The sequence below is a fragment of the Lepisosteus platostomus genome, chromosome 6 (assembly GCF_059453375.1).
Source record: "Lepisosteus platostomus isolate fLepPlt1 chromosome 6, fLepPlt1.hap1, whole genome shotgun sequence".
Classification (NCBI taxonomy): Eukaryota; Metazoa; Chordata; class Actinopteri; order Semionotiformes; family Lepisosteidae; genus Lepisosteus; species Lepisosteus platostomus.
Window position 1 is genome coordinate 32,522,280 of NC_142616.1, and position 16,620 is coordinate 32,538,899.

The following is a 16,620-nucleotide window of genomic DNA, read 5'->3' on the forward strand; positions in this document are numbered from 1 at the left end:
CACATTTTATTGTGTTACAGCTTGGTACCATGATGTATTTAACTGAGCATTTTTGCCACTCATCAACACAAAGTATGCTATAATGTCAAAGTAAAAAAAAATCCAGAGATTTTACTAAATGTATTCAAAATAAAAAACAGAAAATGCTTTTTTTTAAATAATTACAAAATAAAATTGTAAAATTGTAATTGTAAAATAATTACATAAATAACAAATACATCATGGTTCCATACTGTAACAATAAAATGTGAAAAAGTCCAAGGGGGGTGTAGACTTTCTATAGGCACTGTAAATAGAGAGGCTTTCCACTCTCTTCACTTGTCACTCTTTAAGTATTTTATGCATGAAATGATTGAGCATTACATTGTTCAACACATATTTTCCAGAACTTCATACCAAGACTCTTCAAGTTTTTCATTAAAATTAATTTCATAATAGCAATTGGTTGTTCAATTATAAATGAAGGTAACGGTAATGGAAGACATATGAGAGTTAATCAAAATTTAAAGGATAATTATTGCCTTTATTAGGCATTAATAAGGGCCAATTAATCACACATGCTATAATACTGCAAGAATAAAAGCATTGCATTATTACTGTGTCATGAATAGGTTGCTCAAATTAGTTTATATAAAAGGCATTAGACGTTTAATCATCTGGTAAATGAGATAACTTTAAACCAAGGGCAGCAATACCTTTGGGCAGTGTGGGCTCTAGTGTCTAATAGAGTTCACCCTGGCTACCTACCACACAGCAAAGCCCAATCTACCCCAAAAGAACAGACTCCTCTCCACTTACTCCCATAGCCGCAAACACAATGGCAAAGTTGTCCGCACTATAATCCATCACATCTTTGGATTTCTGAACAAGGCCAGCCTGACGACATATCTGTGCAGCAATCTGGGAAGAAAAGAAAAGGCTTGCAAACAAGTTGTTCTTCTCACTTTATAGAACCGGGCAGCCAACTTCAGAAAGGTGCTTCCTCTATTACAATTATGTGTGTTATTCTGCCTGCTGCAAGAAAAATATCAGACACAGCTACCCTCACAAAGGCCTCCGAGACAATCAGAAGGAGAAATGGAAGAAGCACACTAATTATTTTCTCTGTGATACTAATTCACATTCACAAAAAAAAATGAATTAACTGATTCCCACAGAGCAAATAGAACTGTCAAAAATTGTTTAACTAAAACCATTGAAACCAAAGACAACACTTTCTATTTTCCTCATAAGTCATGTCCCACTTACTATATTTAAAAGGAGAACTGCAACGCTTCAAATCAAGCAGGCTTGTGAATACATCTCTTTTAATCAAATAGAAATATGGATTTCGATTTCCAGGCAGTTTTGCTGACAAATACTACTTACTTGTGAACTCTGCACATTCGTTTAAACATTTCTGAGACAAAATGTCTGCTTCACATCCTGTACTTATTCATTTGTACATCACATTGCATTAGTCATTACAGTGACTAGTGAGCAAGAAGGGCCACATCATGTTACATTTTGGAACTCGAATGCGTGTTTACAACAATGTGGTGACTTACAGTACTTTCACAAAGTTCACGATTTTGTGCTTTAGTCTACATTTCTCAAATATTTCTATAACGTCAATGAATTTATTTTGTAACAGAGATTCAATAACCGGAGAAACCAGTTTTCGGAGAAAATATCTACTGCACAGCTGCTTGACTCTGTAAAACCAAGAGTAAAACTAATGTGTACATTCAAATGCTAGAGTTAAAAGAGAGGTCTTCAAGAGAATTGTAAAAATGTTGATGACAGTCAGAGAGTCTTTAAAGATTTTGGGTGAGGAGTTCCCAACATATTTCTTTGTGCTGAACCACATCTACCACCCTTTGTGTGAAGCTCAATCTTCAGGACAGTAATGGCCTTCTGATTAAGAGCTAGAGTACACTCATGCAGTAAGCCCTTAAGACAGCATTGATCTCTACACCAATCACTGCCTTATTTGAGAACAGGTAAACCTTACAGCCCACTCTAGATTTCTGAGGAAGTAGGAAGTAATTACAGAGGAGGAAGGAGCTTAAGGAGAGGTAATAAGGAGTAACAGCAGTCCTGTCACAATGTAGCTTAGGAAGGTTCTGTTCATCCTCATTTTAATATCAGATAGACACCTGTGAAGTGCAGAACCCACAGCAGTAGCATCACTTCTGGTCTGTAAGTAAAAGTAAGTATCATCAGGAATGCAGCAGAATCCAAATCTATGATGTGAAATAATCATCTGAACAACAGGCAACGTGTAGATATCAAATGATGAAAGTCTCTTCGCTACATGAAAGAGACCTTTAAGGGGAGCATTTAAATTTTACATTAAAAGTTTCCTAAACTGATTTATATTCATCTCACTTTGTCCTTTGTTTAATAAATATGTTTGAGATAACTTCCAAAAACTTCAGATGGTAGTAGTTAGTATAGCAAAAAGAAAAAAAAACAGAAGATGACCCACCTTAACCTAATCTAGTGTTTTGCTAGTAACACCTTCGCTCAAGGTAGAGATAGTTAAACTAAGGTAGCTACTGTACATTAATTATTTATTTAATAGAAGACAGAACGTCCTCTGCCATCTGCCACATACAATTTCTTTTTCTTAGTAAACAATGAACAGTTTAAAGACTTGGTTCCACATAAAGACTCATAATCATCAAGTGGACAAAACCTAAGACCACAATACGGTGCAAAATTGAAAAATATGATCTGGAAGACACCTCACACTACCTTGTATTAGCAAACATATTGAGTTAAATATTTTACATTCTACTTTTTGAGTAGAATGTTCTATATTTGTTGTTTTTCTAATTTTGTTTGATAATTATATAGAGAATGCTGTTGTCTTGCTAATTACTATAGAGTGAAAAAGATGCACAGATTTTGTACAATAGCAAAAAATCTTTGCTATTCCTAAACTCCAGAAAAGTCTTTTTTTTTTACTAAGTGGTGGAGCACCTACTATTCCTGCTGTTCTTACTACTGTTATTATATCAAATCATATGAGAAACAATTTGGAATCTTATTTTACCCGGCAAAGTCACTTTTTGCGTCACTGTAGTTCATTAAACATTTATACTGAATCAGAACATTTTTTCAGCTGTTCAATACTACATCAGCTTTTTTACTCATAGCTGAAACAACAAAACCAAACTATATTAAGAATTTTAAACTATTTTATGGGGAGTTCTTAGCTGGGTGCCATGCACGACAGACATGCTTCTCCTCTAGTTGAGAGTGAACGTCTGGGACAGGGATGTATAATGTTATAAAGCAAATAGCTCCAAGGCAAGAGGCTCAGAGAAGTCTGCCTACACCTCCTATTCTCCCGCAGAGGGTAAATTGCTGGGTTCGTCACCATAAGCTGATACACAAAAAAACAATTGGTGACTCCACATTGGGTGGGTTAGCTAACAAAATGTTCTAAATTAAAAAATGAAAAAAAGTTTAAAATACTTATCTTTGGAAATTGATACGTGTAACATTTCATTCTTTCATTTTAAGGTCTTAAGATGCACACTGCATTAAGACATGGATGTAAGGACATGAATTTAAGGTGGAAGAGAAACTTTGAAAAGCAGAGATCAAGAAGCACAATTTCCATTCTGCTTTCTCCAGGACAAATGGAAAATTCTGCTATAACAGCAGAATGGAGGGAGAATTGAAATGTGACAGAAGAGTGCAAAACTCCCCTCTCCAGAAATCTTGAGCTGGACTGGAGCATGAGAACAATGAGGTAGAAATCTTATGCACTAACATAAAAAAAATTCATTACTGTGGGAGAAATTTTGAATTTCTGAAGACCCAAAGCTCAAGGCACCCAGTTGTCATAAAATTAACCTGTTCTGTACACTGTTCTGTAGTACATTTAGCCACACAAAAGCAGAAGTCCTTCAGATTAGTAGGGGAGTCGAAGAGACGGTACATTTATCTAGTGCTAATTCCAAAACAGTTATGAGTGAGTGTAAAAAATAGCTGGTTACAATATTCCAATAATACTGGGTATAAAAGAATATTGTGAAGTCCTGGAAGGCTTATAAATATTTCAAGCCCTACAAACAGTATATACAAATATGCTTTGAAACTTAGCAATGCATTCACTTGAATGTTCACACAAATAGAAATTCTTTCCAAAAGAAATTACCATTACCCAACAATCTAAAATGAGAATGAAAAGCTAGTTAGAGGTAAAATAAGAGAATAATTGGAGAAACAAAAGACCTGTTTCTCAACAGAAGTGCATTTTTAATTAAGTTATTCAATTTAAATAGAGATGGAAGTCAACTAAAAACAACAAGAACAAAAGAAAGGAAAAGACTGACTTAACCTTGGGAGGTTAATTTCCGATAAACAAACTCACAAGACAAGGTTAACTGCTTCAGGGCATGACAACTTGGAAAATTAAAAACACACAGCAAAGGTCATGAGCTCTGACACTTAAGAGCTCATAAGTCATATTGTCAATAATCTCTGCTTGGCAAGAATTCAAAGTTAAACCTACTGATTTTCAAAGGGAAAAATATTAATCGCGTATTTCTGGTTCCCAGAAAGAGACAAGTATCCACCAAAAGATGTTATAAAAATGCCCAGAAGACAGAGGGCTCATTCTAGTGCTGTAGAAAGACCAGTGTGTTCCACTCTTTCTCTACTCCCACACCACTGAAATATAGGGCTAGTACAACTTCTGTTCTTCCTCTTCTATTGACAAACTCAAATATGGTTCATCAACCCAAGGAGCTTGCAAGGTACTCTTCTCTTTTAACAGACTTAGAGCTGCTGGGTTACAACAGAACATGTTGGCATAAGTACAGCCAACTCTTAAGACAAAGGCAGCCATAAAGTGACTTATGGGACCAGCCATATCTTTACAGTAAAACTATGTGGAATAGCCTAATTAGCTGTAGAACAGCCGGACAGGAGGCACACTGAAAACAGAGCAAAGCCTCTAATGGAGTGAGCTACCAACTCCTGTGGGGGGGACTATGATCTGCAATCTCAGAGGCAGTAGAAATCGCTTCCATAATCTAGTGGAAAAGGTGCCTTTTGACGGGGCCTGGCCCTACACCCTAGATTTACTGTACTGTATATCAGCAGCTCATCAATATGATGTACTGTTCATGTGTCGCCCAAACAATAGTACGGGTCATAGTAGACAACAGGCTTCCTCAGGGATGAATGATGGAGGATGGAATGCCATCAGCTCTACAACTGTTTAACATTATAGGGGGTGAGTCTTTTTGTAAGGAATCCCATAACGACACCCTAGATTCCTGACCAAAATAAGACAACATAAAATGTAAGGGCATGGATGTCGCTAATTTGTTTTGTGGAGGCGATAGCTAGAACAGTTGCATGCACACATAAAATGTATATTAGAAAGGCCAAGAGAAAAAGATATATACTGTATGTATATTACAATGAAAAAAGAAGTGTTTTACCATGGGAAAATATGGGATAATGGGATAATAAAAGAAGCTTCTTAATGATTAAAGGGAAATGGAAGACTAGTATTAAGTGAATACTTCATTCAGATGTTTTACAATGGAAAAAATCAAAAACATAGTTAAGGATGGTTACAAACCATGACCATGGCATTACTTAAAAGAATCATCTATATGGAAATAATATCCGAGGGGATAATCAGCATGGATTGAGAAAATTGAATTAAATATTGCTCAACGAAACAGTTACGGACATATACAGAGCCTATCATGTATTATAGTTAGATTTTCAGAAGGCATTTGATGAAGTTCTTCATAAAAGATTAATTCTCAAAATACAAGCAGTGGAAGTGGAAGTAAGGTATGCATTTGTATGTAGAGCTGGGTAATAGAGAATAGAGAACGGATAAATGCTCAAATTAGGAGGTGTAATAAGTGGAGTACCACAGAGGTCTCTATTAGGATCTTTCTAAGTTTGCATTTGCAACTTACATAAGTTCATATCTTGTATGAGTTCACACCTTATATACTATAACTTATGTAACTTATAACTGTTATACTGTATAAGATAGTGTGAACGAAGTAACAGCTGGAAAGTGAGGTCCCCTAAAAAGGAAGTAGAGATACAGACTTGCCAATGAATTTCTATTATATCATTTGAATGGAACCACATTAAGATCATGTACTGTATAGCATATGATACAGGAAATTCGGGTGAAAGTGCACTCTCTTTGAAGCAAATAAAAGGGGCTCAGATGCCTGGAGAACTCAGAACTGTGTGGACTGAGGGAATGACAGGCCTCTGTGCAGTTAGTGTTCTCCAGAACACTCTGTAAACTGACAATGAAGGAGTCCTGAGTCCTGATTTACTGCAACTGTCCCCCACCTTGAGGACGGCAATATAACCCCTTTTTTGTTGCTAGAAATTCAGCACAAACTTCTAAAGCAAAAATAAAGAAGCAGTACACGTGGACTGTGAAAAATATTGATATTTAGAAATCCATTAGCTGTAATGTTTGCAAAGCCCAGATGATGCACTTTCACCACAAAAAATAACCTTCAGTTGCCAAAGATTCTCAGAACAATTAAAACAAGCTAAACTGAACGTACTACATTGCACAATGCAGATGTTCACTAAAGCTGTTAAATCTTTAATCACAGAACTGGTACAGTTAAGGGTTAGAAACTTGAGACCAAAATATGGTCTGCAACCAATTTCTAGAAAATTATGTTGCAATTTTGTAAAAACATTAAAATTATTATTGGTTATATAACACATTTAAGAAATAATAATAACTTTATCGCATCATTAGTTAACTCCAACAAGATTTCAAAGCCATTTAATATATTTTGGATCTCTGCTAATAATTTTTATATTGTATATCCCAGTCAACTTGGATCATGTTTATTTCCTATCTCTCCAAGTATTAGGTGCATATCTAACTTTATCCATTGCAGAGAGGAGCCTCATTCATTATTCCGGCTGGTTTGCACAGCTCACATATCAACCTGCTGTATCACTGAAGTCAGATAAGACTCTGATATCACTTTATTTCTCTTTTCCTTAAAACTCAGGAGATGGCAACTACCTACAGACTCATTTTGTATCAAAAGCAGATTGTTGTTCCTTAGCTCAATGCTGATTGGCTGAGTGATGGGGGCCCAGGAAGACAGTGTTCCCCCAGCTGAAGTGAACCCAAGGACAGATGCAAGGGTGGAGACAGAAAAGGTAAAATAATTCTAATCAATAATTGCTGGGAAGGAATGGCTAATAACCTGTACTTAGGTCTCAGTGGGATATTAGATAAGTAGTATGAGTTTGGGGTTGTGGTCTTCCCTACACTGTCATTTCCATTAACTCCATTAATGTACTGCATTTCTCTTCAAGGTAGTGCTGGGAACTGACAATCTCAGTCGCAGAGCAGGTACAGCACACACAGCATTTTGTTTCATCCTTCTAGAGTTTCCAATTATAGCGAACATCCTCTCTGAGGCTGAGAGAATGACTATTCTGTTATTCCTTCCTTTTGTCAAATCCCAGCTCTTTAGAGAAGAGGAAAAAAACTATACTCTATGAAAGGTAAATGAGGCTTTACTCCAGATTGAAAGTTTCAGGAATAAACAAAAAGTAATAGCTAGCTTTTTTTAAGGAAAATATGCACATAGCTACCTCTGCTTTACTCCTACTGTATATGGGTCCTTTTTTCCAATGGGTGCAGCGTTTCCATGACTCTGCTAACTGTCATGGTATCTGCCCATGTTTCTCGTGATGGTGCTGGTCATTTAAGTCTCACTAAAGAGTGGCAAATCTGAGATTTTTAAGCAATATGAGAAGTGAAACAAAGACAGGTGCCTATGTATCAGAATCTCAAATAATAGGACACAGTCATAGAATGACTCAGAAACAAGCGTTTTGAGAAATAGAAAAAAAGAAAAACCATTACAAGGATGAGATGGCATGGATACAGCATATCTTAAGGCCACAAATAGGAATAGGGGAAGGCCAGGATTCACTCTTACTCTTTCTCTTTAGATTACTGTTGTAAAGGTAATGACTACCTATTCTAGCAAATACAGTTCCAGTTCGAAATCTGTCAGTACTGAATGAGATAACACAGGGAAGTAAAGTAATTTAGGACTTTAATAAAGGCTTCAGAGCTTTACATGATGCCCTTCTCTTCCTCAGTACATTTCAGACAAATAAGTGTGTAGTAATTTTATGGGATACTTCTGGTGAAGGAGCCAGTCAGTCAACATTTTAAACAAAAGCAAGAAACAATTAAATACACACTTTACAATATGTTATACAACAAATCCACACTAAAGTGGCCTTTTACCTCAGCTTGTATATAGTGCTGGGCAATAATTCGATAACGATAATTATCGCGATATAATTTTCCGCGATATAATTTTAACAAAAGTTCGATAAATGTTCGATATATATGTTTATGCTTTGCGCATGATATGCGCATGCACACAAAATACTGCGCGAGTGCGCGTGCGTGTTGCAGACCGGGCAGCTAACTTGGTGTTGTTTACCCACACGGTAGTGGCTGACAGGACTGTAGTTAGAGTGGAGAAATGAGCGACACTGAAGCAAATGTAGTGCTGCCAACGACCAGCTCGAAGGACAATGACATCATTGACAGAAAAGGTCATTCAACTTCGGTAATTTGGAGATATTTTGGCTTTTTACGATCAGACAAAACAGAGCACTTTAAACTTTGCAGTCTGTCAAAGCCATGTTTTATCACACTGCAGTATTTAATTTTTCTATTAAGATATTTATTTTGTCAATTTTACTCATGCATATTTTGAAATAAAAAAAGACTTGAATACTCTCTACCTCAGATTTGTTTAATGTTTCTGCTGTTTGGCAAGTGTTTGATGTGTTCTTAAAATAAAGAGTTGTTTAATTTACCAATTAACTGTCTGGTTTCTTCAACTTTCACTCAGGAGAAAAAATCTGCCTTTAAACTTGAAAGAAATAATGATTTGACATTTATCGTGATAATTATCGATATCGACTGATATGAAAATTTTTAACGTGATAATGGTTTTGGCCATATCGCCCAGCCCTACTTGTATACACAGACTCAACTTTATCCGTTTTCTTTAAAAAAATCAACAAAAACTAAAGAATATTAGTTGACAACCAATGAGATAATTAATTATTATTGATTAACCAAATTCAATTCCTAATAGCAAAAGAGCCCAAGTCAATCTTAGCTGAGAATGCACACTAGACACAAGCTTTGGGAATGCTAGGTCTCGATTCCCACTCCTTTTGTTGTTTACATTACTAACTACATCGCCAAAACCAGACTACTCACCTCATTGTGGGGCAAACCTGCTGCTGAGAATATGGGGATCTTCTGGCCTCTAGCAATGCTATTCATGCCATCGATGGCTGAGATGCCCGTCTGAATCATCTCCTCTGGGTAGATTCGGCACTGCGGGTTGATTGGCTGACCTGTAAGGGTCAAAGAAACCATGGAAGGTCAGCTCTTCAAGACGGAAAACATAAAAAAACCCCATAAATTCCTATCTTTTATAAGCACAAATTACTGCCAATAATATTCAAGTGAAAGCTAAATAATCGCTCTATAAAGACACTGATGGCAGAAGGCCAGCAGATTTGAAAGTTTAACACCATAGCTCCTGAAGGTCATGAATAGAGCTTAAGTCTTCACATAATGCCAAACTATAGTCTATTCAACCTACCTATGCTTTTCTGATTGATGATTATAAACAGTTTGAAATTACAAAGCACCACTCATAAAGGAATCTCTGAGCACAACATGCCCTTGGGGTTATGATTTCCGAAAAAGCATCAGTTTAATCAACGGGAAGGACAAGCTTTTCCGTTTATACAGAAATTTACTCTATGAGAGACGTGCCTTACAATGGAACCACAATCAAGGCAAAGGCTTGCATATTCATAAACACTGCACAGGGATATAAGAGTCAAAGTAAAACACATAGAAAGATCTGAGAAAGATGTGCAGAAGACATTAAAACTGGAAGGAAATCCAACTATTCAATTTCACAGAGTCAATAATGAATTTATGCAAAAACACAAAGCACTAAAAAATATTTATTTCCTTATGTCACCAGGTCAGAAGTGACACCAACTTTTAAAATCAAAGACAAAACACTGAACACTCTGAACATTCTTTGAGATCGCTCTTTATGGTACGATATGTTAAATAAAACATAATTGTACACAGGGGCATAAAGCCTGATACTGGTGGTCATTCTCATTTGTCATTTACTGTACACTGACAACAAGCAATGGATGGTCTCTGTATGATCACATGTCAAAACTCAAATAAATACAAAACCTTAACTGTATAACAGAATGAGAAAAATGTTATTCACACAGAAGATCTATTCTAGTGCATCAGACAGCAGTGCTGGAATTTAACTGATTGTTCTGATCACCCTCCTTGGTTTCACAACCCTAACAGGTGATTTCTTTTAGCTGTTTGGCCTGGTTACAGTTACCCAATTTATTAATCACCTTATTTTCAAATAAAATAACTTTTAGGGCCATAACTGTCTCTTGCTTCAATTAATTTAATGCATTAAAAATAACTGTACATTATATATTTTACCATGTAACTGTCTGCATCAAAAATAAAATACCTTCTGAGAAGCTGTATTGGCTATTATGAGATGCAATATTGCTTAGATACACCTGAACGTTTTCTGCAGATCTTTGACAGAGCATTGACTGAATATCCATTGCTGAACAGGCCTGAACAATGTCTGAACATTGCCTGCAAAACTACAGGGTACCTGCAGAGCTTAAAATATTCACACCCTTGAACAGTTTTCACATTTTGTTGCTTTAAAGCTTGCAGTCATGACACAACCTACTCCACCCATTCAAAGCAAAAAACAAAAAGAAAGAAATAATACGATAAAATATTTCCACCATTCACCCTGTGAGAAATGATAAATGTTCTCATACCTGTACGTGAACTACTAAAAAGCCTCAGTTATAGCTACTGTACCAATTCCATGATGAATGCAACCTGTATAAGCTCCTTTTCTGCAGTTCTAAAGAACATATTTTACCCTTTCCATGGGGAACAGCTGTGTGGTTCAAGTTCAACAACACAACTCCTTTTAGGTTTCTATATTCCCATTCAACATACCTCTCAAGAAATTAAAATAAAGAGAAATTAAAATTATTTCATTTCTTCAATACATTGCTTTCATATCATATTTATTGATCACCTTCAGATTTCAGGAGGCCAGGAATGTGAACACTGTGTGTGAAGGGAAACAAAATTTTATTCTTGCTAGTCAATGCATTTCAAGTACTTTATCATAGAAAATCCATAATTACAATTTTTATACCAGCCATACACGTGGCAGTTAGCATAGCCGGCTCACAGCTCTTGGGTTCTGGGCTGAACTGGGGTGCCTTCAATAAGCAGTTCACCTTTGCACTCTGAGTGGTTAAAAAGCATAAAAATAATAATAAGCTTTCTTACCCATAATATCCAGGTACTCCTCTGCTAACACACTTGGCCCCCTGTCAATAGGTTTCCCTGAGCCATTGAAAACACGCCCTACAAACAAGAGGAAGAGTGCACAAGATATAACTATTGCCATAGTTCTCTGGAGATTTCTATTCAAAAGAACTAGATGAGTTTATAATTAAAATGTAGGTTTTTGATCTTTTATGTTTTTTCAGCATTTACATTATTATCTTACGATGTAAAACAATTAAGGACTAAAACATATAACAAATCATCACACGCTTCAGCTACAAGGCCAACCTCAGCATTTCCTCAAAGGAACAATTAAGTTTAAATGGAGGGTAGTTGAAACAATGAATCATTAAATTAATAAACCAATATGGCTTTTTTCACATGCACATTAATTAGTCATTAAAAACCAACATTCAAATTCTAAAACTCTATTAATAATCATGTGTTTTGTTTAATACAAAAACAATTGAAAGAATAAAAACTAAAAAAATGTTTGATTGTGGATTTCAACATTTGATATCTACTTCTTTAATAAGCTGTGAACACCCATTTAACCTACTGAGTGAAAACATGTTTTAGGAAATTTGTTAACTAATGAGTGTCATAGTAATGGCTGGGTTTTGGCCTTAGATTTTACATGCTTTTTTTAAATTGAAGTATTATTTCTGAATCTCAGCTAAAGTAAATAAAAGTGCACTATTAGCATTAACATCATTCATGAACATAAAGTATTTTCCTTCTCCATCTTCTTGAACAAAGATGTACTAACAGGAAAAAGAAGAAAATACCAAACGGGATAATAGAAACAGCTGCTAGCTACACTTAGTTTGTGCATATGAATATTTATAAAACAAGAAGCAACTAGATTTCCTTCAACTGTGCAGAAAATTGATAAGTGTATCAAATTCAACCTAAATAGTCCTTTAGCAGGCAATTCCTCATTTTCTCATTAAATCCCCATTCTCCTTTCAGAAAAAAAGAGATAACAAATTTTAAAATGTCACGATTGTTTCAAATGATTTGTTTTTGCACTTTAAGTGGAAAAAAAAAACATTGAACACTAAACCTGGTGAACACAGGGGGATTAGGAATGGTCGGGTACAATTGGTGCAAAATGATCACATTTCACACACATATTGGTAACAATAAAAAGCTTGAAATCAGTGCTCAACATTTGAAGGAGGAAATTACACCTGCAATTGGTTTTCTTTATCCAAAAAATAAGGACAGCCGGCTCTGAAAAGAAGCCTAATTTTTATAAATGAATAGCAGCTTTCACGGTCACTTCCACAGAGCAACGCTGAAAAATGCCTTCTGCTCTCTCGAAGGGGTCATCTTACCCAGCATGTCCTCAGACACAGGTGTGCGCAGGATGTCACCTGTGAACTCGCAGGCTGTTTTCTTTGCATCGATTCCTGAAGTGCCTTCAAATACCTAAATCAATAAGGAAAGACTTCCTTTAACTTCCTTCATTCCCTTAACAGGATTAGCTCTATCTACACCGCTATGTCTTGCTTCAGAGAATACAAGTTCAGTTGTAAATCAGAGCCAACACAGGTCTAGTCTTCATTTTTAAATATGATGTCTCCTAATTATGTGAATGGCTTTCTACTTCAAAGACAGAGATGGAAGGAACCTGATAATGATTTAAAGTATGAAATACACAGGTAAAAACCATTTACTTTCAAAGATAATCAAAAATGGCATTACTTTTGTACAACTTTATTTTTCTTGCATGGCTCTACACGAGGCTCGAGTAAATAGCGTACCTGAACGACAGCCTTTGAGCCCATAACTTCCAGCACCTGGCCACTTCTTTTTGTGCCATCAGGCAGGGTCAAATGCACAATCTCTGCAAATCTGGGGAACTGAAAACGAAGAAAAGCAGTCGGTGGAATCAGACAGGTTGCCCTATTGCAACTGCAACATTCAGAAACTTCTCGCTACAGTTCCATCGCAGTCGTTTTGCTTTTAAAATAACAGAAAGGGACATTCCAAATATTATGACTCTAAAAATATTACAATTATTAGAAAATATCAATTCGAATATATAAGGCACTCGCATCTCGTGAATTTAAACAGCCACAGGACAAAAGGTGTGTACAGGTTTTTTATACATCCTTCAGAAAACCTGAAGACATCCAACTGGTTGAGTAACAGTAACATCTGTCAGTTAGGGATAATGGGATATAATGGGTTGAAATGCAGTAGGGTCTGACCAGAATCAGGTGCTGGGCTTTGCTTCACCATAGGACAACCTTCCACACAGCTGGGGTACAATTATAGAACATTCAAAATCTGAAACATTCAAAATCTTAGTCCTCTGAATTCATAGTTTTAATATATATTTATATATAATGGTAGCAATTGCAGTGACATTTACATCTTGCATTTGAAATCCCTTACTATGGAAAAAAAAAAAAACTTATAGGCATACCTTGACATTATCCAAAATCACAAGGGGTCCATTTACTCCAGACACAGTAGAGTAGGCTGGAAAAGATGAACAGCATTTTCATCAGCTTAGAAAAGAGGAAAATGAATGCTATACCCATTTAGTCATGAAGAAGCTGCCAGATGACTGTTTTTGACTTTTGAATTTGCACTTCAAGGTTGCCAGAAAAATACAATACAGCAGATGAAAACAAAGCACAACTGAAGGCCGTTCGACCCACCTAAGCTCCTTTGGTAGTTTGTAGCTAATTGAACCTAGGATTTTATCTAGCAGTTTCTTGAAATAAGTCAGGGTATCAGCTGCAACAACATACAGTAGCTTGGTAGCTTGTTCAATATTCCCACAACTATTTGTGTAAAGAAGTGCCTCCCGTTCTCAGTTTCAAGTCTCCACTTGTGGCTTCCGATTTGTGTTTCACTGTTCATTCCGGAATAACTTTGTCAGAATATATTTTCATATCTGGATTTTAAATTTGTAAATCCCCAAGCAATCTTTTCTGTTCAAGACTAAAAAGGATCAGTTCCTATAGACTGTCAGTGTAGATCATTTCCTCAAGTCCCAGAATGTACCTGGTTGTTCTTCCCCCAAACTGATTTTAGAGCTGAAATGTTTTCCATAATGTGATGCCAAAATTATTAACAGTATTCAAAATGATGCCTTATAAGGCAAGTAACATGGCATGCTACTGTACAATTTTAACATAAAATTATTGGATATATATTTAAAAGTCTAGAATTTAAATCAAGGGACGCTGTTTGCCTTTTTAATTGCTTTTCCACTTCTCTAGATGTAGTCCTAAATGACATGTCAACCTAAACATCTTTGTACGTAGCCACTTCTATCTCAGTGTTTTTCATTTTGCATTTATACAGTACTTTGCCCTGCACTTGTCTATTTTAAATGTCATTTGCAAGTGTTTGCCCTTTAAAATGTATTTGAATTCTATTTGACAATCATCTTAATTTGGTATCATCTACAAATTTAACTAGTTAAACTATATCAGAATCTGAATTTTTTATATAGATATATTTGGAAGAGCAGTGGTCATAGTATACATCCCTGTGGTACACCACTAATGACATTACTTCAGTTTGAGAATTCACCTCTTATCTGTACTCTTTTTCTATTTATTAGCTTATTTTCAAAAGCTTTCTGAAAATCTTACTAGTACATACCACACGCGGTGTGTATATCCATTACTGTTTTTATCCATTCAGTTGGTCAGGTAGGGCTCACCTTCTCTAAATCCATATTGACTTTTCCTTAGGTTAAAATGTTCATAAGGTGATCCTCTAATTTGGTTCTTAGGATGATTTCCATAACCCTGCATGTAAAATAAGTTATGTGGATGGGCATTTCAGCAGTCCTTTAAGACAACCTCCAATCTAGAGCAACTGTTGGAAGAATTGAATCAATGATTTCGTGTAACATCTCGTTTCCTTGAATACAATTGGTAAGATACCATCAGTCCCGGGGAATTTAATCTTGAGTGCTTCTAGTACATGTAACACTTGTGTCTCTTCTGTTTGAATATTATTTAAAAGACAGTGCTGTCATTATGCTGCCTGAGGGATGTTGTTGCCTTCTTCCATAGTGAACACATCAGTGAAATACTCATTTAGTAAATCTGCAATTTCCTTCTCACTGTGTAGATGTTTCCCATTATTGTCCCAGCTACTGTATATCAGACCTCACCCCTAACAGTTCATGTGCTGTAGCACTGTAAAAAAAAAATTAGCCTCCTTTGTAATATTTATTGCTTAAAGCAAAGCCATATTATTCTTTTGGTTGACCTTCAGTTCATTTCAATTACTACAAATCCTGACAGAAAATTTGAACAGCATGTTATATAAGGTAGTAAAAGATTCAGGATTATTCTTACTGGCAAAAAAAAAAATATTACTTCACCTTTCCAATCAAACACACATATTAAATAGTCATTGTGTTTGATAAGAAAATATTATTGGGGTACATACAAAGCAGAGAGAACAATAACAATTGTAAGATTAATGTCTGATGTAAGCATTTAAGGTTTCAGCATAATGGTTTGTACAGTTTATATTGCTTCTAATGTTCCTAAAATTCAGTAATCTTAAAAAACTGAAAATAGAAACAAAACGTTAAAAAATAATGCACTTATTTCACCAGATTGGAGTTTCTAGCCCTTTGAAATGATGATGGATTTGAATTTTATTCTATGAATCTATTTTCAAGAATGAACAGCTCTTCAAGGCTATGCCACTGGCTAATCCAACAGTAGCTCATGCCAGATCTAAAAATATCAAACTAGTCTAAATCAATGGTTTTTAATGAGTATGAACAAAATAAATTGAGGCAGTGAACTAAAGGAGGGCATTTGGCCGAGAACACTCATCAGGTTGTTAACAGTTTTTAGAAACATCTCTTCGAGAATCAGTCTTCATTGCTTCATGGTAATGAAAATGGGAAATGATGCAAGCAGATCAAAACAACTGCACATTGTGAAAGCCACGTGATTTGGGTATACTCTTAACTACACTCATTTTGTCACTTCAATATTTAAATATACATGAGTGCTATAAAAATAATGTAGGGAGTCTAATAATATTGCATTCATACGAGAAATACTTTTCGTGAAGGTTTACTCTCCATCAAACTGTTTAGAGCTGGATTACTGTAATGTACCAACCCTCTATATTGAATGACATAAGACAGAAATATTTAGAAATAC

At 35.7% G+C, this 16,620-nt stretch overlaps 1 protein-coding gene across 1 annotated transcript in view; it reads right to left on the bottom strand.

The window, feature by feature from the left end:
• Positions 1–16,620, bottom strand: part of atp6v1ba (ATPase, H+ transporting, lysosomal, V1 subunit B, member a) — a 41,588-nt gene that overhangs the window by 14,534 nt on the left and 10,434 nt on the right. Inside the window, exons 2-7 of the mRNA XM_088635461.1 lie at positions 13,893–13,948; positions 13,225–13,323; positions 12,796–12,889; positions 11,456–11,533; positions 9,284–9,423; positions 799–900 (exon numbers count right to left, since the gene is read on the bottom strand). Of these exons, the coding sequence (XP_088491587.1) occupies positions 799–900; positions 9,284–9,423; positions 11,456–11,533; positions 12,796–12,889; positions 13,225–13,323; positions 13,893–13,948 (569 nt within the window). The remainder of the gene's footprint in view (positions 1–798; positions 901–9,283; positions 9,424–11,455; positions 11,534–12,795; positions 12,890–13,224; positions 13,324–13,892; positions 13,949–16,620) is intronic.